Below are 26,205 nucleotides of genomic sequence, written 5' to 3'. Positions count from 1 at the left end.
GTGCTCTGCTTTTACTCTGAGATTATGCAACTTTTTCTGGGTTCTTCTACAAACAAGGTGGTACAAGCCAGCAACATGCTCATGTGAGTCTTGGCAGGGAACTTTACCCTCTCATTAAGGAGAAGGCAGGTGGCTCTCTCCAAAGCAGATAGAATGGAGAAAAGGATCCGTAATTGGTGGAGTCACATCTATGGGGGGGGGGGGGAGATGGAGGGGAGCTGACATTTAAAACAAAGAGGAGATCAGAAATAATACTGGAGCAAGTTTGAAGATTAAAAATCCCTTACTACTGGTATGGCTAGTTATAAAGCTAGTTCACTCTCACATGATCCAAACGCTTTTAAGTCGTCAGAGCTGGTGTTATTACACCCATTTTCCAGAGAATCGAGTTGCATATCCAAATCTCCCAAGGTTCATTAGCAACAGAGTTCCAGCTCTAAGCCGGGGTTGTCTAACTACACCACTCTACTCCTATTCTCTTTTCCTTTCCTTTCCTTTCCTTGTCTTGCAGTTTCCCAACATGGTATATATGTAGACTCCTTCCAGGAATGAAAAAGGGACGTTTTCAGAGCTCTAATAGATGAGAAGCTTGCCAGCATTGTTTAAGAGAAATTAAGGTTTTGATCACCCTCTACTGGCCAAGCACAGTGATGGCAGAAAAAAATAGGTGATGGCAAGAAGCGGGGAAGATTCAGAAAGCAACCATTTTAGAGAACCATGACTACCCTGCTGGAAAAGGAGGGAGGAAGCCGGGGCCTACAGTACCACTGGTAGCTTTTCCCCTTCCAATTTCTGCTACAAAAGGGAGAGGAATCCTTTTTCTTTTTCAAGCCAAATAATATTTCAAGACGAGAGAAAATTTAGAGAAAGTAAAGCAGGAGAGTATGGAGGTCATTTAAGTATGGAACTGTGGACCCTCAGAGTCCCCAAGGTCAATTCAGACATTATACATTCCAGGATTCAGAAGCAACTTTCAGACATGATCATGGAACTGCTGTAGGTGATCGTTGGGACAATCATATCTAATAGTTTCAAATAATTTAAAAGGAAGACAAGAGGAACAACTATATGCATTTTGTGAGAGAAAAGGATCAATCAAGACTAGGGTCAGTGAGTTGAAATTATAGGAAAGCAGATTTTTGCTTTAAAGAACTTTTACCAACTAGAATTCTCTAAAAGGAGGAAACTGTCCTCTAAAGTAGTGAGTTTCCTGCCATGGAAATGGTTAGAAGAAGAGGGCTTGTCATAGAAAGGGTATTTGTGCTACTAGAGGTTAGACTATAGATTCCCAAGATGACATATCATGTTTCCTCAAAAATAAGACCTAGGCAGACAATCGGCTCTAATGAGTCTTTTGGAGCAAAAATTAATATAAGACCTAGTCGGGTATAATATAATATAATAATAATATAATATAATATATATAATATAATGCCAGGTCTTATATTAATTGTTGCTCCAAAAGATGCATTAGATCTGAAAGCATAAAACTCCTAGAAGAAAAGATAGGAAGAAACTTTACAGACATTACCTGGAGTAAGATTTTTACTGATATATCCCCTCAGGCAAGGGAAGTAAGAGGAAAAATAAATGTGGGATTACATCAAACTAAAAAGTTTTTTCAGGAAAGGAAACCATCAATAAAACAAAAAGGGATCCTACTGAATGGGAGAAGATATTTGCCAATGATATATCCGATAAGGGGTTAATATCCAAAATTTATAAAAAACTCAACTCAACTCCAGAAAAACAAACAACCCAATTGAAAAATGGGCAGAGGACCTGAAGAGACATTTTTCTAAAGAGGACATACAGATGGCAAACAGACATATGAAACACGCTCAACCTCACTAATCATTAGAGAAATGCAAATAAAAACCACAATGAGATACCACCTCACCCCAGTCAAAATGGCTATCATCAATAAATAAACAAACAACAAGTGCTGGCGCGGATGTGGAGAAAAGGTAACCCTTGTGCACTGTTGGTGGGATTGCAGATTGGCGCAGCCACTATGGAAAACAGTATGGAGGTATCTCAAAAAACTGAAAATGGAACTACCTTATGACCCAGCAATTCCACTCCTAGGTATCTATCTGGAGAAATCCAAAACTCTAATTCAAAAAAAATGTATGCACCCGTGTTTATTGCAGCACTATACACAATAGCCAAGACATGGAAACAACCGAAATGCCCATCGGTAGATGACTGGATTAAGAAACTGTGGTACATTTATACAATGGAGTATTACGCAGCCATAAAGAAGAATGAAATCTCACCATTTGCATCAATATGGATGGACCTAGAGAACATTATGTTAAGTGAAATAAGTCAGACAGAGAAAGACAAATACTATATGATCTCACTTATATGTGGAATCTAGAGAAAAGAATAAATGAATGAACTAATCAGAAACAGTCTCAGAGACATAGAGGAAAAACTGAGGGTTGCTAGATACGAGGGCGAGGGTGGGGATAAGGGGGAAGGTGAGGGGATTAAAAAGCACAATTGGTAACCACAAGATTACCACGGGGATACAAAAATCAATTTGGGGAATGTAATCAATAATGTAAAGATTCTGTAGGGTATCTGATGGACACTTGTCTTATTAGGGAGACCACCTCAGGGATGATGTAGAAGCCTGATCACTGCACTGCACACCTGAAGCTGAAGCTGAACAATAATCAATGTCAACTACAATTTTATATATATACATATATGTATATATATATACACATATATATACATATATACAAGAAGCGGAGTACAGCACTAGGAGTAGAGACAGTGGAAATGTAATGGCGTGTGCGAAGTCAGATGGGTAGTAGATGGAGGAAGGGGGGTTATAACTGTGTGAGGGACATAAATGATAAATGTTTAACTATTACATTGTTTTGTACACCTGAAACTAATAAAAAATTGCAAAAAAAGACACATTAGAGCTGATTGTCTGGCTAGGTCTTATTTTCGGGGAAACAGTATTCAGTCACCACCTATTGGTCTCATCTCTATTATTGACCATATTTGTAAATATGTGTTTACATGTTGTCTGCGAAAGAAACATCCACACCTGTAGAGAATTTTTATAAGAGTTTATGTGAGCCAAAACTGATGACAATTGCCGGGAAGCAAGATCTCACATTCTACAGAGAATGATAGTTTGCAGTTTCTTTTATGTATTTGGAATTAAGGAGGAAATTTAAGGAAGGTTACATGAAGGTGGGAATAAGCAAGGCAGGGATTGGATTACAGGACAGTTAAGATTATGTGCGCTCTTGAGGGTGGTTACACACCTTTGAAGGATATTACTTCTGGCATTTCAAAGGTGTATTAACCTAGATACACACGAACAATGAACAGGGCTGGCTTAAAAACTTTTTCACTGAAGAAATTGTATGCCTGGGACGTGACTACTCACCATGACCTTCCCAGTTAGAAATTTATGATCAGACCATCCTGTGTGGTTGGCTTCTATAGAACCCCTTTTCTGTCCACAGTGTCTGTCAAGAACTGCATATATTTTTCATTTTTTCCTTGTGTCTTAACACAATGCCTAACACTTGTAGGTTCTTGGTGTTTGTTGAATGAATTCATTGGAAGAGTATGAGATTCTTGGAAATCAAAATCATTCTGAAGAGGGCTGGCCTGGTGGCTCAGGCGGTTAGAGCCCTGTGCTCCTGACTCTGAAGGCTGCCGGTTCGATTCCCACATGGGCCAGTGGACTCTCAACCACAAGGTTGCCAGTTCAATTCCTCGAGTCCTGCAAGGGATGGTGGGCTGTGCCTCCTGCAACTAGCAACAGCAACTGGACCTGGAGCTGAGCTGCGCCCTCCACAACTAAGACTGAAAGGACAACAACTTGAAGCTGAACGGCACCCTCCACAACTAAGATTGAAGGACAACAACTTGACTTGGAAAAAAGTCCTGAAAGTACACACTGTTCCCCAATAAAGTCCTGTTCCCCTTCCCCAATAAAAAAAAAAATCTAAAAAAAAAAGTCGTTGTGAAGAGGAAATGCAGGTGATACATCACGTGAGCCACCAGTACATTGGCCAACTTTTCCTTTGTTCTCTTGTGGTTTTGTCATATGGTCATGGTTATGTTACTGGAGGAAAATAATGGATCATCCTAAATTAACTTCTTTTAATACAATATGATTTGGATGGACAGCATTTGATCTTGCTAATGATATCTTTAAAAACCTGTTCAGATATACTAAGGACACAGGATTGAATTAGATAATCTAGCTTCTACTCTCAGCTCTGCTACTAATTAGCCAATGAATGTGCCTTAGATCTGACTTCTTCAGGCATTGGTTTCTTCAGCTGAAAACAAGAGCTTAATCAGATTGTCCTTAAGGTTTCTTTTGGTGATAATATTTTGCAACTCATGGCCCCTTTGCTTTAGAAAGAATAATGAGTTCGAAATGGGAAAAGTTCCTTCAAGCCCAGCGTCACAATTCACCGGTTGCATCACTAGGCAGAGATCCTTTGACTTCAGAGGATGGATAGAGCGCTACCAAAGCATCAACACATGTATGGCTAGTGGAACGGATGCAGGTTTCCTGGTTTTCCCCTCAGCCCTAATGATTCTGTTCCGTCTAACCATTTCTTCTTTCTCCAGTCTAACACAGAGGAAGTATAGTGCTGAAAAGCATAGGCTTTGGAGAAACAGAGCCAAGCGTGAGTCTTGACTTTCCCACATATCAGTTGTACGGCACTGGAAAAGTTTTTCACCTTTCTGAGCCCAAGTTTCCTGCTCTATAAAACAGTTTACTATTTCACAGGGCTAAGTATTCTCAGGGTTATATTTCACAGGATTGATATAATGATGATAAATGTGTGCAGTAGATTGTTTCTAAATATAGTCACATCATCTCCCATCCTTCATACTCCCTTCCAATGTGACCAAGAGATAAAGTCTATTTTTCTTCCCCTTGAATCTGGCTTGGTGACCTGTTTTAACAATAGAATGTGGTGGGAATGATGCTATATACCTTCCAAGGCTGGCCCTTAATCATCTACAATGATTCTACCTTGACCTCTTAAGATGCTCCTCTTGGGGAACCCGGTCATGCCTGAGAAGGCCCAAGCAGCCATGTGGACAGACTCACATGGAGGAGCATACGGAGGCCCCAGGCCAACATCCCAGCTGAGCCTCCCATCTGTGGGCCCGCACTAACTGCCAGCCATCCCAGCTCCTCAGTTGATACCCCAGGAAACAGAACTAACTCCGCCAGTTCAGATTTGTGAGATCATGTGAGAAATGATACTAGTTGTGTTAAGGCACTAAGTTCAGGAGTAGTTTTGTATGCAGCACATATAACTGAAACCAAGTATTTAACACAGTTCCCAGCCCGTAGTTAAGTACTCAAAAGAGGTGTGTGTGGAGTGGTAATGAAGGAGAGATGTAAAAAGCTTTCCTCCTGTTAAGGGGAAAACTAACAGGAGTCTGGGGCAAGCTGTAGGATGTCAAAGGGCGTCTAACAAAAAAATTCATTCTGCAAAATTACTGCCCTTCTCATCCCCAGGGCTCTCCCACTTCTTCAAAACACCACAAGACGATGCAGGAAGTGGGCACTTTTAAGCAACTCTTTCTTGAGAAAAGTCCTTCCTTGCTTTGTACTTTTCTATCAGTTCCATTCATTGGTCTTCTGGGGTCCCATAAGGCAAATTTCTTTTTCAAATGACAATACTTCACATATTTGAAACCTAAGACTGTTTTGTCCCTCATTCTCCCCCTTATCTTTTCCTACCTAAGGTAAGCAAAAATTCTCCATATTCTCTTAGGTCGGATGGCATGATGTTCATACCTCACACCTCGCGATTTGCTCATTTCTCGGACCTTTCTTAGTAAAATACAAAAGGGGGAGGGGGACAAGATCCTTGCTCGTTCGCGTTGGGGGCGATTCCGCTCGCACAGGAGGTGCCTCAAATCTCCCGCGTACCCGAGACACCGAGATGCCAAGACCTCCCGAATTCCTAGAGGGACCGCTGCGGCCGCGCACAACGGCCCGCGGGCGGGGCTATGACGCACCTCCGGCTGCGCCGGCCACGGTGCGCATCGCGGTGTCCCAGCGCCCCGAGCGGCTCTGACTCATGGTGAGCCTCCTGGTCCCCGGTTAGCTTGGCGGGCGGAAGAGGAAGCCTTGGGCGAAAGGGTTCGGGGAGGAACGAGTGGGTGTACCACCTGTGGCTTCCGAGGACCCCCCCCCCCCGAGACCGGTCCTGGAAGGGCTGTGGGGAGGAGCCCCGTATTTCTGCTCTGCCCCGGATGGTGGAGGCGCGTGTTCCCTGGAAAGCTTTTTCCTCCCCCCACGGCTTTAACAGATGAAACTTTGTTTCGCGTTTCAGAGTATTTGTGCGTGTGTGTGTGCGCGCGCGCGATTGTGTGTGTGTGTGTGTGCGCGCGCGCGCGATTGTGCGTGTGTGTGTGCGCGCGCTCCCTTAGCCGAGCCGTCAGCCTGACCGGGGCTGCCTTCTCTTTTCCCCTGGCTCTCAACGGGAGGTCAGAAATCAGGGCTAATTGATGGAACACGCCCGAGGGGGTGGGGACCTCCTGTGAGAAACCGAACCTCTTTAGAAGTCCTGGGTAGCGTCTGATCCAGGGGAGGGAATAGTCCCCCTGGGCTTTGTTCAGGTCAGAAAGCATGCAAATAACAGAGATCTGCTCAAGTTTGGAAACAGTATTAAAAGGAGCATTTGTTAATAGAGTTTGTCAAGAGAAAGGTGATCTGGTGGGTGAGGTACTTGGAAACCTAGTTTATATAAGGAACAGTTGGAACAACGGTGGAAAAGAAAAGAGTTAAGAGGCAAGACGATTGTTTTCAGGAACTGGAGGATATTACGGACAAAGTAAGTATTGGACTAGGACTAAACTAGGATCCGTGAAGATAGTAGATTAAATAGTTATGCACAATTTGGTTCCACATAAAGAAAACCTTGTTAACGGTTAGAACTGTCTAACAGAATTCTGTGCCTCAAGAATTATCAAATTTGCCTGCCTAAGAGTTTTCAGGTACAGACTGAGTATGATAAGGACATTCTAGGATTACGTAGTTGGTAAGTCCCATTAAATTGTTAGAATCTATGATAATTTGATATATTTATGCCTCATCTTCTTCCAGAATGTGTTTGGGGCACTATAAGGGCATACAAACTTTGGGAAATTGGCATAAATGAGGGGGAAAAAACTTGGAACAGAACAGAAGCCTTCTGCTTATTAGACCATGACTTTTGTTTGATGGAGCTGTTTAGCTTATAGCCTAAAAGAGTAGTTCACAGTGGTTGAAGACAGTGTGAGTTTGTAAAGAAACCTCTGTTTTCCATCCACATGCTTTTTGATTTTATGAGCACTTTATTAACAAAAATGCAGAAGCCAAGTCCTGGAGGGCATCCCTAAATGAACCTTTAGACAAACTCAACATGACCAAATGTGAAATTACTGGCTTTACTCGGGGAAAAAAAAAATCAAGGCAGAGCATTATGTGATTTGTTTTTTAATCTTCGCCAGTCTGAGAGGTGGAAGCATTTCTTTTATTATAACTAAGGTTAAGCATCTTTTCATGGATTAATTACTGAGCTGAGACTTGAAAGGTAAATAGAAGCCTGCCATGAGAATTGGGCCTTGATTGAGCATCGGGAAAGAGGAGTGATGACTGAATGGGGAGACAGAGACCAGACTGGGATTCATTTGCCATGCAAAGAAATTAAGTGGTTTTAAACAGCTGGGTGATAGGAGCAGATTTGTGTTTTAAACCTCTGTAAGTAGCCTTTGAGCCTGTGGAGATAGAATTGCCAAACTGGAAAATGGCCTGTGTGATTTCAAAGGAGGAAGGGATATTGTTTTGATGTTGCCAACTAGTTCAAAGCTAAAAGTATTTGGTAAAAATAGGCTTTGTGTTATGTTTGAAATAGATCTGCTAGACACTATTTCATTAGGCCAGTATTCTGCCAGTTATTGGAAGAGAGTCAGAAATTAACTATTATTGCTCCTAAGACATGTGCCTTTGAAAAAAAAAGTCATAAAAGAAAAAGGCTTCACAACTTTTTTAAATGTCAACTGTGAGAATGGTCTGCTTCAGCACAGTTAGTGTTCAAGAAAACAGCTATATTTCTCTTTACCACTCCTCCATAATAGAACACCATTTACCAAAGTTGCTTGTTTGCCCCAACACCACTTATTTTTTTATTTAAATAAACATTTTGAATAGTTTTAGATTTATAAAAAAACTCAAAGATGATACAGTGAGTCCCTGTCTGCCTCTCACCCATTTTCCCTTATTGTTAACATCTTACATCACTGTGTACATTTGTCACAACTAAGGAACCAACATTGGTACATTACGATTAATTTAACTAAGCTCCACAGTTTATTTGAATTTTACTAGTTTTTCCCTAATGTCCTTTTTCTGTTCCAGGATCCCATCTATGATACTACATTACATTAGTTTTCATGTCTACTTACTGTCCTCTGGTCAGTTAGTTTCTCAGTCTGTCCTTGTTTTTGATGACCTTGACAGTTTTGAGCCTTCCCAGTCAGTTATTTTGTAGAATGTCCCTCAATCTGGGTTTGTCTGATGGTTTTCTCATGCTTAGACTGGGGATATGGGTTTTGAGGAGGAAGAGCACAGAAGTGAAGTGCTCTTCTCATCATATATCAGGGCACATGACTTATCACTGATGATGTTCATCTTTTTAAAAAAATTCATTTTTATTGAGGTAGCATTGGTTAATAACATTATATAAATTTCAGGTATACAGTATAATTCAGTATCTGTACACTATTGCATGCTCCCCACCAAAAGCCTAGTTTTCATCCATTACCATATATTTGACCCCACTTATCTATTTTGCCCTTCCCCCTCTGGTAACTACCATTCTGATGTTTCTATCTCTGAGTTTTTTGTTTATTTGTTACATTTTCGTTTTAAGCTCCACATGAGTGAAATCGTAGGGTTCCTATCCTTTTCCGTTTAATTCACTTAGCATAATACCATCAAGATCCATCCATGTTGTTGCAGATGGCAATATTCCGTCTTTTTCACGACCGAGTAATATTCCTCTGTGTGTGTGTGTGTATGTGTGTACCATGATGCTGTTCATCTTGATCAGCTGGCTGAGGTCGTGTTTGTCGGGTTTCTTTCCCCCAGTCCCTTTCTATATTCTCTTTGGAAGCAAGTCATCAAGTGCAGCCTACACTCAAAGAGCGGGGAGTTAAGCTCCACCCTTAGTATCTACATAAATTATTTGGAATAATTTTGTGTGGGAGATTTGTCTTTTCTCCCCTATTTATTTATTCAGTCACCTTTTTTTTTGCATCAGTATGGGCTTATGGATATTTATTTCACACTTAGGGTTATAATCCAATACTACATTATTTATTTCATTACTCATTGTTTCAGCTGTGGCCATTGGGAGCTTTTTATATTTTGTCTTCTATGTCCATTTGACATGCCTCCCTGTTTTTTTGTTTTTTTTTGAGGGAGGGAGCATTGGTTTTATTTTATTTAACACTTTCTGGCATTATAAGATGCTCCAGCCTCACCTTGTATATTCCCCGACCTAGAATCAGTGATTTCTCCATTTCTAGTTCCTGTTCTTGGAGAATGATATTTAGAAACCAAGATCTGTGCACTGGGTATGCTGATTGCTACCAGGATGTCATTGCTTCTAGACCTTCTCAGCAGACAGATCTAGGAAATATCTGTATATTTACCCCTGTACACACACTTCCCTAATTCTGTGTCAGCCTCTCATTATTTTATGCTAAATATTAGTTCATACTGCCATATTTTTAACCTATATTTGTATTGGTATTTTTTAAAACCCAGTTTTACAGTTTTTTACTCCTTAAGGGTAGCCCCAAAGATCCATGTATCACATTCATTCTTTCCATGAATATTTGAACACCTGAAAAGTACTAGGTGTATTCTAGGTGTTCAGAATATAGCAGTGAACAAGACAAAAGTCCCTGCCCTCAAGAGTTGATAGTCAAGGAAGGAGACAGTTTTTAAAATGGTAAAATACAGTAAATGATGTGGAGGAAAAGAGTAGGAGGATAAGGAGTTCTGGGGTGAGGGAGGGTAGAGTGCAGTTTAAAGCACGGTGGTCAGGGGTGCCTCGGCCAAAGGTGATACCTGAGTACAGACCTGGAGGAGGTGAGGGAGCCAGCCAGGTGTAGTCTGCAGGAAGGTTAGGCAGAGGGAGCAGCGTGGACAGAGGCTCTGAGGTGGGGGTGTGCCTCACAAGTCCAGGGAACAGTGTGGCTGGAGTAGAATGAACGAGAGAAGAACAAGATGAGATCAGAGGCCGCGGGCTGAGGTCTTGTGGGGCCTTGTTGGCTATTGGGTGACTTTGGCTTTTACTCTGTGTGACACACAAAGCCTCGAGAGGTGTGAGCAGAGAAATGATGTGATCTGACTGGTATTTTAACAGGATCACTCTCGCTGCTGTGTTGAAGATGGACTGAGAGGGCAAGGGTGGGACCAATTCGGAGGCTATTTCAGTACCCCAGGCAAGCGGTGATGGAGTGGGATGGCAGTGTGAAGGGAGTGAGAAGTGGTGAACTCCGGGTCTCTTGGATGTAGAGCTAACCGGGTTTGCTTATGAATTGTGTGTAGAATGTGAAAGAGAAAGGAGTCAGGGATGACCAGGGTTTTCGGTCCAAGAAAACAGAACAGTGGAGTTGCGGGTAACTGAGATGAGCAACTTTGAGGGGAAAGATGGGAAGTGCAGTTTGGGACATGTTAAGCTTGAGATGCTGTTGGACAGGCGAGTGCCAATGTCAAGTGGGTAGTTGGTCGTATGAGTTTAGGGTTCAAAGGAGAGGTCCAGGCCAGAGATACATCGGCAATTATGAGTATATATTAATAGATGATAATTAAAGCCACATGCCTTGAGGAAATCTCCATGGAGACTGAGTGCAGCAAGGAAGAAGGGGTCCAAGTGCCAAGCCCATCACTCAGTGGTGAATTTGAATTGTAGGCACTACAGAACTGGTGCATTAGAAGATTCTAAGTCACTTTGCTAGTGAGCTAGCTCACCCCGGGGCACCGTAGCAACATCTAGGGAAACTTTTTCTTCTTTAGTTGCAACTATGTACATATTTTGCAGAGGCAATCGTGATGCAGTGGCATGTGTGAGAGTGGACTCCCCAAGTTCTGGGAACAGATCCACGTGAATAAGACACTCCTTACTTAATGCCACCTGTGCTGTGTAACTCCTAGCGTGCTGTTGAGTTTCCCAGGCTGGATCCCAGAAGCTGAGCAACCCAAATGGGTTCCGATGTCTACTGTTCTTGGTGTGCCCTCCACTGGCTGGAGTCGGAAATTTTGTAACCAGTTAGTTGAAGTTATTCCAACACCGAGGTCTACTTTTAAGCATTTCTAAGGAATGCTCCCAGCACTGCTACATCTGTTATTTTTAGTTATTTTAGCCATTGGTGCCAGTGCCTTTTTTTAGGAGCAAGATGGCAGCACTTCTCCCCTGGCTCAGTTTTTAAATCATCCTGAGCTTGGGAGCTCCGGGAGCGGAGTGTGTGTGGGAGGGAGTGGCCAGTGCTGCTCTTGGTTCGCTCTGTCAGGCAGCTGTTGGCATCTCATAGGGGCTTCGGAGCTGGTACAGTGGAGGGGAGTCCAAGTGCTGACATCCCTAGGGTTCTGGTAATTATTGAATTGTTCATAAAAGCAAGGTTACGTCTTGAGGTTCTGTTACTAGAATCCTACTTTATATTTTTAAAAATTACCAAAATTGATCACAAAAATAAATGAAGGGGGAAAATAACATATAAAGTACATGTTTTTAATATATATTCACTAAATGTGTGACTCGAAACACCTAATATAAAAGCTGTAACACAAATGTACATTTGTTGAGGGAGGGTTCTGCCTGGACTGGAATTGCTGTTTTGTTTTCCTGGGCTGTGGTGTCTTATTGTTTTGGGGTTTTCTTTGTTTTGTTTTGTTTTGTTTTTTGAAGGCGATGAAATTTGAGCGTTAGTAGTAAAACTTTTGTCAAAAGACTGCTTATGATCCCTTTAAAGACTTTCTGATATAAAAGCAATAATGCCCATTATAGAATATTTGAAAAATCAAAGAGAATTTTTAAAAATTGAAATAACCCATCACTCTATAACTCAGAAATAGCACTGTTTTGTCCTTTCTCGTTCATTGTGATTATGTGTATATTATGGGTGTGTGTGTGTGTGTGTGAGAGAGAAACTTGGTATTTCAAGTGCTGTCAAGCCAGATCCATGGAGATTGACGTGCATGTTAGAAATTAGCATACTCAAGTTTTTAAATGCCTTAGATTATCTGCAACTCCTAGTCCCTCGCTTTCAGCTTATAGAAACCATTTGTGCATTCTTTCTGTGGTGTCTGTCTTTGCCATCAATATAATTTCATATAACAAACATCCATGTAGGTTTTTATGTGTTGGGCTCTTTATTGAGACTGCTGGAATTTTCCTGCTCTAGATTATCCAAATTCAGGCAAGACTCACCCATGTGACATGAAAGATGCTGCTTAAAGTTTGAAAACATGCTCAGGAAGGCCCGTCACAGCATGTAAGATTCACTAATTTATGTAGTTTTCTTTCAAAATATATTTAATGAGTGCCAATTATGATGGACTGATTCTCTGTGTTTACACGTTTGTTTTCCATCTCCCTCGCTGACTGGGAAGCTCTGTGAGGATAACAGTGTATCTGTCTTACTCATCACTGCAGCCCTAGTTCCAAACCCGTAGCCCGTATTCAGTAAATGTTGAATGAGAGGACTTCACTTTCTTGGCAAATGAAAAAAATAGAAGTAATTATATTAATATTTATTACAGATGTGTTTGGTATTCTAATATATTAACCGAACAAAATACTTAGAATATTCAAAATTTTAAAGGGGAAAATACTTCTGAACATTATTTGTTTGTATCATCTGTTATGATTTCATTTTTTCCCTTAATTTCTCGCCATACATAGGTCATCAAAATAAATACTTTTCTAAGAATATAGGTTACTTTTGGTCTAATCTCTCTGTCATTCCACTTGCCTTTCTGTGAAAACTGAAGGTAAAGGGCATTGAAAATCTTGAGTACACATTACTTAAAATGAGTCAAGTGAAGCTCACAATTATATCACTAATTATACGCAATCATTTTCAAATTTACTGGTTAATTCCAACCTTATAACTTGATTCCTGGTCATGCTGCCTAACCCAGTCATTTGACTAGTAAATTTTGATGCTAAAAGTCTTAGGTTTAAACAGACTGCATTTGGCCAGCATGTAGCCTATTGAAGTCTCAGAGGAGTTTCTGAAACAGTTTATGGAGCAAAGGTAATTTAAATTTATTATTTTTTTATATTTGAAACACAAATTTACTTTGATTGTAAACGAAAAGGAATTGGAATGATAGTAACAAACAAGATTTCCCCACTGGATATTGTGGTATGACTGTAGCAGTCTTACAGTTGAAACTTGATAAGGAACCCACTGCATTGCGAAACAGCTAAATATGCAGGTCCAAAAAAGGAAGGTATTTTTAACTGCCACACTGACTCAGAAGCCCATCCATCTCCTTCAGCATCCCAAAGATTAAGCACATGTTCTGCTTAGCTATGTAATAAAGTGGCAAACACGCTGCACCGCTGACATCACAGGACAGTTGCCTATAAAACTAGACTTCTGATGCTGGGCCCCAGCTTCACTTTCACAGGTCGTCATCCTCGTCCGGGAGGGCAGTTTTCTGAGCAACCTCCAGGTCCCGCTCGTACTGTGCTGCCAAGGCGGGATCCATGACAACCTCTGGTGGGGCCAGGGCAGGCATGGCAGCGAACTTCAAGTTAGGGTCTCCGATGAGTTTTCGAGCAAGCCCGAGGAAGGGTTTTACAAAGTTGTAGTTACTTTTGGCAGAGATGTCGTAGTGCTGAAGATTCTTCTTTCGGTGGAAGACAGTTGATTTTGCTTTCACTTTCCTGTCCTTAATATCCACTTTGTTGCCACACAGCACGATGGGGGTGTTTTCACATACTCGTACCAGATCTCTATGCCAGTTAGGCACATTCTTGTAAGTTACTCTGGAAATTTCATCAAACACTGTAATGGCACACGGCTTGGATGTAATATCCGTCTCAGTCCACCGAATTTCTCCTGACCAGCGGTATCCCACACATTGAACTTAATAGGTCCTCTGTTGGTGTGGAACACGAGGGGATGGACCTCAACACCCAGGGTAGCTTCTCAAATTCGCCAGTCAGGTGACGTTTCACAAATGTAGTTTTTCCAGTCCCACCATCACCAACCAATACAAGTTTGAACTGAACTTGGGGTTCACCTTGGGCAGCCATCGTGATGTTACTTCCAGAAGCGTCTCTGGGCGCGTCTGAGAGCTAGAAAGACGGAGGAAGCGCAATTCAAGTACCGGGGAGACGCAGCGGCCATGGGCGCGAGCGTGTGCCGAGGGAGGGCGGGGCAACGGCTAGGTTTTATGTATAAACCGTGCTACAGTGTAGTGTGCCCTTTAGGAGCGTGGAGACAAAGCAGGATGTCCTCACCTAACTCCAGGGAGGTTTTGAACAGTAATTTTTATGATAGTTTTATGACGGCCATAATTTCTTGTGCTAAAGGTATAATTGTAAAGACCCCCCCAAAAAAACATAATTTTTCTTTTGGTGATTTTATGGTAACCATATTTTCTTATGTTTAACCGGTAGCCCTAAAGAACCAGAAACCCCAAAGAGCCAATATCCCTGATTCACAGAGCCTGGTCTTTAGCGAGGCTGTTTCTGGAGTCCATATGATGACCAAGGTCCTGGGCATGGCTGCAGGTCCGGGCTCTAGACCTCCACAGGAGCAGGTGATTATGAAAGTCGAGGAGGAGGAGAAAGAGAAGTGCTTTCCTAGCCTAGAGATGTTTCGCCAGCGCTTCAGGCAGTTCGGGTACCATGACACACCTGGACCCCGGGAGGCACTCAGCCAGCTCCGGGTGCTCTGCTGCGAGTGGCTGAGGCCGGAGATCCACACCAAGGAGCAGATCCTGGAGCTGCTGGTGCTGGAGCAGTTCCTCACCATCCTGCCCCGGGAGCTGCAGGCCTGGGTGCAGGAGCACTGTCCCGAGAGCGCGGAGGAGGCTGTCACTCTCCTGGAAGACCTGGAGCGAGAACTGGATGAACCAGAACAGGAGGTGGGCTGGGGGCACCTTTTCTTATCCTGTAAGAGGAGGAGCATAGCATTCCAGGCAGGAATGGCTTTGTCTGTACAATAATAGCTGAGTGGGAGTTTCCACTGAGTTAGACCAGATGTCCTCCTATTTTTTCCTACTATCCTATACTAGTTTTAGCCTTGAGAATTGCATGGGAGGGTGTTTCTTTTCTCTTTCCTAGAGATTCTATATGGCTCTCCTGAGATTTTCTTCCATTCTAGTTCTTAAAGTGAGCTGTGCATAAACCCAGCCATTGCTAATTGTCTCTAGGTTTCACCTCCTCCAAATGATCAGAAACAGATGTGGGAGAAGATGTCCTCTTCAGGAACAGCAGAGGAACCCCTGAGCAGCACACAGCCACAGTCTGTGGAGACCAGTCCCAAATATGAATCTTGGGGGCCCCTATACATCCAAGAGACTGGTGAAGAGCAGGATTTCACTCCAGAGCTGAGACAGATTCAAGGTAGGAACCATCTGTCAGGCCCCCCACTCAGTGCCCCAGGCCTTGTAGTTGAAGAAACAGACTAGTTGTAATTACTAGTTGTGAGGCGATCCCCAGAATTGACTTGACTGGTTTGGGGCGTCTCAGTCCGGGTCCTGGTATGGGAACAGATGACACACTAATAAAGTCAGTTGAAGTGAGTTGAATAAAGGGACTGTGTATGGAGGTATGGACAGGTTGAATGGACCAGTTCTTACTGTGCTTGTTCCTTTGTTAATGATTTTGTGAACCTGTTATAATCAGTGTTGGATTATGTAGAAATGGTCCCTGGTAAATTCTTTTTCAACTTCTGCCTCGTTAGGCATTTAAAATTATTAACTCTTATTAAGTTACTTATTTCCCACACATAGTTCATGGCAACTTGAAGGGAAGGCTGTATGAGTAACCGAGTGATTGCTCATTGTGGAGAGTGAAAGGGGTTTTAGCTCCTGTTACAGTCCCCAGCAGACAGTGAATAGCCTGGAAGCAGCTGAGTGCTGACTGCAGGCAGAGGAAGGAATAGATGGTAGGTGGGGGGAGAGAGAGGGACAAGGAAAAGGGGTTGGAGGAAAGTGCTTTGTCGATTGGGGCTTCTGTACTTGGTGGGAAGTGACCGTGCTCAGGGGGAGCCCATTTTTCAGAGAGACTTTCTTTTACTCTCCTTTTCCATGTATGTGGACTAACAGTTAGATGGACTCGTAGAGGTGTGACTGCCTAGTGAAATGCTAAAAAGATATATTGCTTCAATCTGATTTCAATAGTGTTACTTTATAACTAAAAGAATTACAAGACATAGCCAATGAAGGTTAAATGCTATGAATTGAACCCTGATGGGAGTTAAGTATTTTCATTCAAATTAATAAGGATCTAAGACTAGAATGATTATAAATGGACTGAATATACTCTTTTATTGATTCTACATGAGTTTGCCACTAGCCTCTTATCCCATAATTATCCTTTTTATTTTCCTTATTCAAATTTGACCCTTAAGCAATGTTTCTTTTTTCCTTCTGCCTGAGTATCACCCATCTCCTTTGCTGCTATCCCAATATGCTTGGTTTTCTCTTATTGCCCTCTATGTATGAATTTCTTCTCCTGGCAGAAAAAGCCATGTATTAGGTTGGTGCAAAAGTAATTGCAGTTTAAAAGGTTAAAAACAATTGCAAAGACTGCAATTACTTTTGCACCAACCTAATACTTATCATGCTATAATAATTTCTGGTAGGGGGCTTGTGTGAAAGTCTGGTACTGTAAACTAGATTTGATGATGGCTTATTTGTATCATTGTGATATTGTGACCTCTCATAGAGCAATATTTGGTCACCCTTTAAAAACCCATCAGTGTCACCTGATGATTCTGTTTGTCCTTTAACAGTTTCTTCTCAGAACAGGAAACAACTGACATGTCCTTATTCTACTTACTGTTTCAGATTGTAAATCGAGCACCCAGAATGAGGAATCAACAGATATGCAGAAAAGTTCTGAAGAGTCTCATGCAGAAGAATTCAAAAAGAATGTTATTCCCATGGTTATTGCCAACAAATGTGAGGCCAGGTTAGACAGGCAGTGGGTAAACCTTGAAAAGGAAAGAGGAAGAAAAACCCCTTTCTTAGATAAAGGTTCCAAGAAAGGTAGAGAATTAATGTCTACTAAACCTGCCCCAGGAGAGAGACGTTACATATGTGCTGAGTGTGGGAAAGCCTTTAGTAATAGCTCAAATCTTACTAAACACCGGAGAACACACACTGGGGAGAAACCGTATGTATGCACCAAGTGTGGGAAGGCCTTCAGCCATAGCTCAAACCTTACCCTTCATTACAGAACACACTTGGTGGATCGGCCCTATGACTGTAAGTGTGGAAAAGCCTTTGGTCAGAGCTCAGACCTCCTTAAACACCAGCGAATGCACACTGAAGAGGCCCCATATCAGTGTAAAGATTGTGGGAAAGCTTTCAGTGGTAAAGGCAGCCTCATTCGACACTATCGAATACACACTGGGGAGAAACCTTACCAGTGTAATGAATGTGGGAAGAGCTTTAGTCAGCACGCAGGTCTTAGTTCTCATCAGAGACTCCATACTGGAGAGAAGCCGTATAAATGTAAGGAGTGTGGGAAAGCCTTTAACCACAGCTCCAATTTTAATAAACACCATAGAATCCATACTGGGGAAAAGCCCTACTGGTGTAATCATTGTGGGAAAACCTTCTGCAGTAAGTCAAATCTTTCCAAACATCAAAGAGTCCACACTGGAGAGGGAGAAGTGCTTTAACTGTCAAGTATGCTCTCTTGGTGGTGGTGGTTTTTGTTGTTTTGTTTTGTTTTTAGAAATGAGTGCTAGGGAGAATTCCAGTAATAGCAATATAAACTCTGGTGGTAGATTTTGTTTTACTCAGCTCCAAGGTATGCCTGAGTAAGAGCTCAAGCAGTGGCACGGTAGGAAGGCAGGCCCTGGAGGGTGTCAGTGGATTCCTCACTTGCCAACTTAACTGGGGCAGGGTCCCCTCCACACTTCAGGTCCCATAAACCATGCCGGCATTGCCTTTTGTATAGTTAAATTGATGTGTATCCAGTATAATTATGCAACATTACAACTGTTTAACAAGAACTATGATTTGTAAAGACTTGAGCCATGTTGAACACTATCTGATTCAGAATAAACTTACAACATCTTGTAATGCTTCAGGACTGTTATTATAATAAATGGTATATTTGTTGAACACTGTTCTAGAGAGAAAACTATTCCAACTGGTTTAGCTTTGGGAAAATTTGGATTTGGGGTAAATAGAATGTTTAATACTTGTGAATATGTGCATTAGGAAATTGCAGTAGAGTGTTGAGTATCTTGATCTACATTGTGCTTTTTTTTCTATATACTAAGCACATTTTTTTAATAATTGGGAACATTTTGTCAGCCTCGTGTACATTTTGGTTGTGTATATTCTGTCTCCGCCAAATTCTGAAAATCTGACTCTCCCTGAGAAGCTTCCTCCTTCTAAACTTCAGAAGTCAATAATGTACAACCGATTACCTTAAATTCATCTGATCTTTTCTCTCTGGCTGCAATCTCTTTGATTTCTTAAGATACTTCCCTCTCAAAGTCTTGGCCAGTTGGTCCTCCTGTTACCTAGAACCCCCACTACTTCACTTGCTTATCTTCATATTACGAGTTTTTTCCACCTCCGATTAGTAGTCACTAAAATATGTGTTTGTCTCCGACTGTAGCCCTAGTGACCAGGCAAACCTGAAATGCCAGGAGTAGGGCCTGCAAAATCAGAGCTGGTTCTGATCTCTAGAAACTGCCTTTGTGCCATCCTGGAAACAGATTAAAGTACATGTAATAAGTCTTTATGCACCAGTCAGATTTGTTAGGGAGGGGGTCATTATTGGAAAAAAACAATCAATTGTACTTGAAATTTGAAATGTCACTGTTCCAGTAGCTTGCTGACGATCTTCTGGACGTCCTGCCATCACCTTCACTCAGTACCTTTCCTGTGAGCTCTCCTGTGTATGTGAAACATGGAGGCCCACAGAGAATTTGGTGATTAGGTAGCCGCTGATTATCTGTAGGGCTCCTGCTGGAGCTGTTCCAGGTAAGGGGAATGAAGAGCCCTTGCTAAGCCTGAGGGCCTGCGGCTCATCCTACTTTGGTGAGGTGAATGGGTCCCACATCTGTACTGCCCGTTATTTTCCTGATACCTTCTGTGCAGTGGGTACTTCCTGAGGGACATTGATGGAGGACACAAAGATCTACACACTTCGTTTCAGCGCTCATAGGTCCATCTGTAAGCTGATGTCTTCCTCAGATCTTGTCTCCAGACTTTAACCTTACTTTTTGCAGGCGCCTTGTCTAGAAAAGTTGTTTGCCTCAGCCCAGGAAGCCATGACTTTCCCTCAAGTCATTTCTCCCCCCGTACAAAGTTGGTGCCCAGACTGCCTGCAGCTCTCCCACTCACTGGATTTCTCACAGTGGACTTCAGGGCCACTCCTCAGGAAGGCCATAGTGAATCAATGTTTTTTGGGTTCACACTAACATACTGAGCTGACCCCTCTGTCAAACAGACCCAGGTGTTTCTTCCACCAAGTCAGAGAGCCTGCCATAAGTCCACAGGTATGAGCAGAGGGAGAAGCATCAGCTCAGCAACGTCAGGTGACACAGGTCTGAGTCTCCTGCTTACATCCCCTGTGACTTCCAGACCTGCTCATGCCTGATCCCAAATGTGACATTTCCTCCATATTGTGGATCGTTGCTGTGTCCACCCGCTCCAGATCGAATGACTTGTGAGTCAGAGCATCCTCAGCTGCGATTAACAGCTCCAGTTACATGGTCACTGTCCCGTGGTCAGTAGCATCCCAGGAGCTGATTTTCACACTGAACAGTTCTCTCCTGCAGAAGGTATGGCCTTGCTCTAGAATTCTATTGGTAAGCTCCACTGGGGCTTAGCAGACCTCTACACCACATTTGTACCTACCACAGGTACCTCTGACACCATCTGAATCTGCCAGGTCATATAGTACTTGGGCTATATGACTGGGCCACACTTGAAAGTATGTGTTGCCTCCAAAATCCAAGGAAGCCCACCAAACACTGCCTCTTAGTAGTGAAGGCAAGATGCAATAATTTGTCCGTTACCTTAGAATTTTCCAGTATGCCTAAGACTTTTGGACCCTTGAAAACTTCACTATATAAAAGGCCCTTGAATCTTTGTAGGATTTATCTCTCATCCTCTGGTATGCATGTGTTTTACTGAGGAATCCAAGTACACTTGCTACTTTCTCTTCACCAGGTTTGATTATTATGATGTCATTATTAGAATGATGTTCCACAGATTGTACAGAAAACCAAAGTCCCTGTGTGAAGTAGCAGGAGGGTTGACAAGACTGGGTCAAGAAATTGAGTGTGGGGGCCGGCCCAGTGGCTCGGGTGGTTGGAGCTCTGTGCTCCTAACGCCAAGGTCGCTTGTTTGATTCCCACATGGGCCAGTGAGCTGCACCCTGTACAGCTAAGACTGTGAACAACAGCTCTCCCTGGAGCTGGGCTGTCATAAGAAGCCAGAGGTCGGCATGAGCAGCCGTGGGCTGCTGTGAGCAGCCAACTGACGACTGGTGACTGGCGACTGACTGCCTTAGCTGTGGGGAACGCAAGGCTCAATACCAGCAAGGGCCAGGGAGCTGTGCCCTACACAACTAGACAGAAACAATGGCTTGAACTGGAGTGTGGGAGGGGAGGCATAAGGGTTGGTGGGGGGGAATACATAAATAAATAAATAAAATTGAACGTGTTCTGCTGTCCTTCCGGTTAATTGTGAACTGCCTTTGATCCTCTTATTGATGGAGATGGGCAGAACACATTCACCAGATTACTAGCTGGCATACCAAGAGCCAGAGGCCCTGTTGATCTGTTCCAGTAAAGATGGGGACAGCAGTTGTGATTAAGCTTATGGCAGACAACATCATCAGCCATGATTTACCAGTTTTTTACAGGAGCAATACAGAAGAATTGCATCTTAAATCCTTGAGGGTGGGAGTAATCAATTCCACACAGGATGTAGTATTCTGATTTACCATCTTAGCTAGGTAAAAGGAGGGGAATTTCATGGGTTCCATTTGGCCCTTTCTACCATAATGACTTAGGCTATAGGTTAGGGAACCAAAGTGCTAAATGTCCATCCCCCTGCTGAATATATCCATCCCAATTATCATCTCAAGAACAGAATCACAGTGTGTGTCTTCAGACCCATTGAGATGGATTTGGGTGAGGACTCCATTCATTCGCTGACCTCTATCTGAATGCCAATGATGGGAATTTTAGACCCTCTAGATCTGTGTCACCTCAGACTCTGTATCCATTAGCCTCAAAGGTCTGGACATTCCTTTTCCCTACTATACTCCACAAAACCCTTTGGGGAAACATTTATTCCATATAGTTGTGGTGGGATTGTAAGGTTCTTCCCCAAAGAAACCCAAATCCTCCCCTTCAATTGATTATTCTGGATTGGCGAACTGGCTCAGATCTGGAAAGTTGATGAAGGATTGCAATTTCCCATTGCAAAGCTGATACCAGCCTTCTCACCAGCTTGTGAATTTTTTCTGTTTGTTTATACAGTGGTACCTCGGTTTTCGAACATAATCCATTCCAGAAGACCATTCGAGTTCTGAAACGTTCAAAAACAGCCGACATCTAAACCTCAGGATCTTGCACTCAGCAGAAGCTGTGTGACATGTTCGACTTCCAAAGCGTGTTTGAAAACCGAAGCATTTACTTCCAGGTTTACGGCATTCATAAACTGAAATGTTCGTCAACGAAGACATTTGAAAACTGAGGTACTACTGTACAAGTCAAGCATTACCCTGTTGGCTTTCAGTCCTTCCTAGGAACACCAAGAGTTAGCCATCACCACAGATTCCTGTGGGTTGCCATTCCAGCCTTGTTGCTCATCGTGGTAGCTATTCTAGAAATCAGTCATCCCCTTTGACACTAAAGACTCAGTTCCATATCAGCATCTCCTATTAATTCTAGCCTACAGAGACAGCCACCACTGAGCTTCTCAGTAACACCTGGGCTCCCCTCATTCATACTCCATAGTGTCTTAGTAAATGGAGAATTCTTTGGGCCCTCTGAGTAACATAGTTGTTGGGTTCTCCAGTTTCACGTGATAAACTCACTTTTTCATGAGCCTGCTGACCCCTTTCTCAATACTCTGCTAATTAGGTCTAACATTTCTACATCATTTACTGTAGGCCATCATTCATGTCCAAGTTTTAATGAGCCATCCTAGAAGTGTATTAGGACTGTATTAATTTACTATTATTGCTGTTACAAATTGCCACAAACTTGGTGGCTTAAAACAACATACTTTTATTACCTGTAGCTTAGAGTTCCAACATGGGTCTCACTGAGCTACAACCAAGCTGGTAGGAAGGCTGTATCCCTTTGTGGAGCTCCTGGGGAGAATCTGTTTTCTTGTCTTTTCCAGCCTCTAGAGGCTGCCCGCATTCCTTGACTCATAGCCCCCCTTCCTCCATCTTCAAAGCCACCAGCATTGCATCTCTCTAACCATTCTAATAGTCACATTTCCCTCTGACTCTTCTGCCTACCTCTTATACTTCTAAGGACACTTGGGGTTACACTGGAGCCATCTGGAAATCAAAGATAATCTCTCGAGCAGTAACTAAGCCATAAAGATCTAATGCACAGATTAATGAATACAGTCACTAATGGTGTACTATAATGATGTAATGTGATAGATATTGCTTCAACGGAACCCATATTACAATATATAAATGTATCAGCGTAACATGCTGTACACCTTAAATTTACAAATTGTTACATGCTAAATTTATCAAAAACTAGGATAATCTCCCCATTTTGAGCTCAGCTGAATAGCAGCCTTAATTCCATCCGCAACCTTAGTCACAGGTTCCAGGGCTTAGGATGTAGACTTCTTTGGGGGCCATTATTCTACCTACCACAGACTGTCCTTGGGTGTCTTTGCCAGAACATTGAAACCAGAGGTGTTTCAATGTCAATATCCACTCCCTATCCCAGCTTTATGTTCAGCGTGCCACCACTCCAAGTCAGCTCCCACATGTGCTCTCTGGTCCCTGCGAGTAATTTTATCCAGGTTCTGCAACACTCCCAGCAAGGAATTTTCTCTTGCAGCAATGACTGGTTTTCCACTTGGTTATGCAGCAGCTATTGGTCTGTAGGTATTGGGGAGGTAGGGAGAGATTTTGAGAAGCATAAGCAGCTCAAGAGGCACCTACCTGCCTCAGGTGAGATCTTTGCATGGTCTCCAAGCAAAAAGAGGCTGCTCTCCTATAGCAAGATGCTTCTTTTAGGCCAGAGAGTTCAGAAGAATTTAGGGTTTGGGGTACTCAAGCACACATACCAAGCATCTCTCATATATCAGGATCCCAGTCTTTCCCAATGAGGCCTCAGAATTTTGGCATAAATGACTTGGTGAGGCTTTGCACTTAGGGACCTTTGCGGTTCTGCCACCCTTACTTGACAATTCAGTCCCGGACCTGGTTTTCAGTCCAGTCTGCTCTCAGCACAAGATGAGGATCTTTAACTGCTGCCATGGAGGACTTCCGGCTTCCCCAACGTGTCCGGAACTGGTAGTTGGCTGGCCTGAGCCTATCATTTCGTTTCTTCAGAGCTAGAGAGAGACTGAGAGAAGCTCTGCAGTCCTTATAACTGCCGCTACCCCAACAGTGTTCAGTTACAGAACGAGTGCATAAGCTAAGGCTCCCCTTCTCCCTGTGCCTCATGTCTTGCCATAACTAGTGAGCGTCTTAGTAATTGCCGTGCTATACCATGCCAGGGGCTATCGCCACTGCACTTATCACCAGGCTCCTTTCTGACCATCTGACCAGTGAATGACCTGTTCCAGAATCCCATCCTGAGGGCTAGATTTCTACGGCCACTACCTGTACCAACTGTCATAGTTTGAATTTTCCATAACATAGAGTCTGGAACAAGGATTTGGGGGCAGATAGTTTGTTTATGGAGGTGACTCACGGATGCAGGAGTGAGGGAGCAGGGAGAGAGATGGGAGGAGGAAAAGGCAATAACGGGTGCATTGTTGAACGGGTGCTTCTTAGGCAACTACTGCTCAGTTGTGCTGAGACCTTCAGATAAATCATGTAACAAATGGGGACATTGGTATACCTGCGCCCTGCTCCAATCCTAGTGCCCACCTTCCATGGTTAGCAGGCCGGTGCCTGCTTGGCTCTGGTAGAGTGAGTGAGGACCCCTGGTAGGCTGGGAAGGACACTGTCCCTGGGGCTTTGAGGCTGGCTTGGCCTAAAGATGCTTGCGAACATCCCCCATATCACACACAGACACACGTGTTCACACACACATGTACACTAGCTAGGGTGGCCAAATTTAGCAAATAAAGGCACAAGACTTACATATGGATTCCAGATAAACAATACTTGGAACATACTTCTTATACGAAAAAATTATTCAGTGTTTTATCTGAAATTCAAATTTAACTGGGCATCCTGTATCTTATCTGGCAATCCTACCCACAGCATGAGCAGGTGGCAATGCCTCCACCCCTTTGTCTACCCACACGTCGTAATCTAATGAATTGAGGAAACTCAGTTACACCAGTAAAATGTATATTTGTTGATGAGGTGGCAGCTTTGTGCATCCCAGGAAATACATTGTGACTTTATAAGTTCTTCTAGAATAACCTCAAAGTGCTAGCCTGGAAATATGAGGAGTAAAGAAGGCAGCAGCTCTTTCCTTGTAGCCCACGTCCAGAATTCTCTTTGGTGGGATTGTCAGCTACTAGGAGGCATAAGAGTGGGATCTATCTTGAGATGATAGAAAAGAATGCAAGCAGCTGTCTCCACAATTCTGTATAATGGCGTAATTTCACCCCATCTCGTCTGTGCACAATGACTTAACAGATAGTTCACATATACGATTCATAAACATGATTCCAGATGAATAAACCAATTTTGGCTCTTAGTGTTACATTTCTAGTGATAGCAGAACAAATATATTTTACATTTTAATTATTTTTTCCATTTTTAAACTGTAAAATACACATAACGTAAAATTTACCATATCCCTATTTTTTTATATCCCTATTTTACACATGCAGAAACAGACTTAGGGCGTCCAAGCAATTAAGTTGGTGGAACTAGAATTCTCACTAAAGCTCTGTCTGCCTTCAGTGCCCAGGCTGCCTTCCCATTTACTTAGGAGTCATGTAGATCATTCTAGACACTTTGCAGAATGTTTCTTTTCCTGACCGCAGAGATTAATGACATTTGCCTTTTCTATTTATTGTCTTAGACTAAAAGTAGACAACCAAGAGTGAGCTGAGTATTCCACAATAGGGTGATGGTGAAGCAGTGGATATGAACAGAAGATCTGATGAGTCTTATAAATCTATGAGCTCTTTAGAAATAGAGAAGCAAAATTCCACAAGAGAGAGAGGAAAAGTACTCCTTCCTGCAGGTTATGTTCTTGCAGAGCAACAGTCATCCCCAGAAACCCCCCCTTAGAGAAAAAGCCTATAACCATAAGAAAGTTGACAGAAATGTCAACATCCCACAAGAAGAAAGGTCTTGTAAGAAATGTAATTTGGATTACTCAGCCACGGGGAATCACCAGAAAATCCCCGGAGCAAAGAAATCCTGTGTGTCTGTGGGAAAACCTGCCATCAGAAATTCCACCTTGTAATGCATGTGATGAAAACATACTGGAGAGAAGCCCTGTGTGTGTTAACGAATGTGGGAAAGCTTCACTGGGAACTCTACCCTTACTCAGCTTTGGAGAAGCCATTTAAGTGCAGTGACTGTGGAAAACCCTTCAAGCAGAACTCTCACCTCATAATACATCAGAGAATTCATTCTAGAGAGAAAACATAAATGTTCTGAGTGTGGAAACGCCTTCAGGAATTGCTCATAGCTTTCTTTCTTTTTTCTTTTTAAGGAGGGTGCAGCTCACAGTGGCCCATGCGGGGATCAAACACGGCAACCTTGGTGCTACAAGCACCGCACTCTGACC

General features: G+C 42.8%; 1 protein-coding gene and 1 pseudogene across 1 annotated transcript in view; one reads left to right on the top strand and one right to left on the bottom strand.

Moving 5' to 3' along the window:
• Positions 1-18,356, top strand: part of LOC109438060 (uncharacterized) — a 42,452-nt gene extending 24,096 nt beyond the window's left edge. Inside the window, exons 7-10 of the mRNA XM_019717641.2 lie at positions 14,151-14,224; positions 14,706-15,175; positions 15,464-15,656; positions 17,105-18,356. Of these exons, the coding sequence (XP_019573200.2) occupies positions 14,151-14,224; positions 14,706-15,175; positions 15,464-15,656; positions 17,105-17,943 (1,576 nt within the window). The 3' untranslated portion in view covers positions 17,944-18,356. The remainder of the gene's footprint in view (positions 1-14,150; positions 14,225-14,705; positions 15,176-15,463; positions 15,657-17,104) is intronic.
• On the bottom strand, positions 13,703-14,676 carry LOC109438064 (GTP-binding nuclear protein Ran; annotated as a pseudogene).
• Positions 18,357-26,205: the final 7,849 nt, after the last annotated feature.

This window comes from Rhinolophus sinicus, linkage group LG03 (assembly GCF_036562045.2).
Source record: "Rhinolophus sinicus isolate RSC01 linkage group LG03, ASM3656204v1, whole genome shotgun sequence".
Taxonomy (NCBI): Eukaryota; Metazoa; Chordata; class Mammalia; order Chiroptera; family Rhinolophidae; genus Rhinolophus; species Rhinolophus sinicus.
Note: the sequence above shows the minus strand (reverse complement) of the source record. Positions and strands in the feature narration are given on the sequence as shown.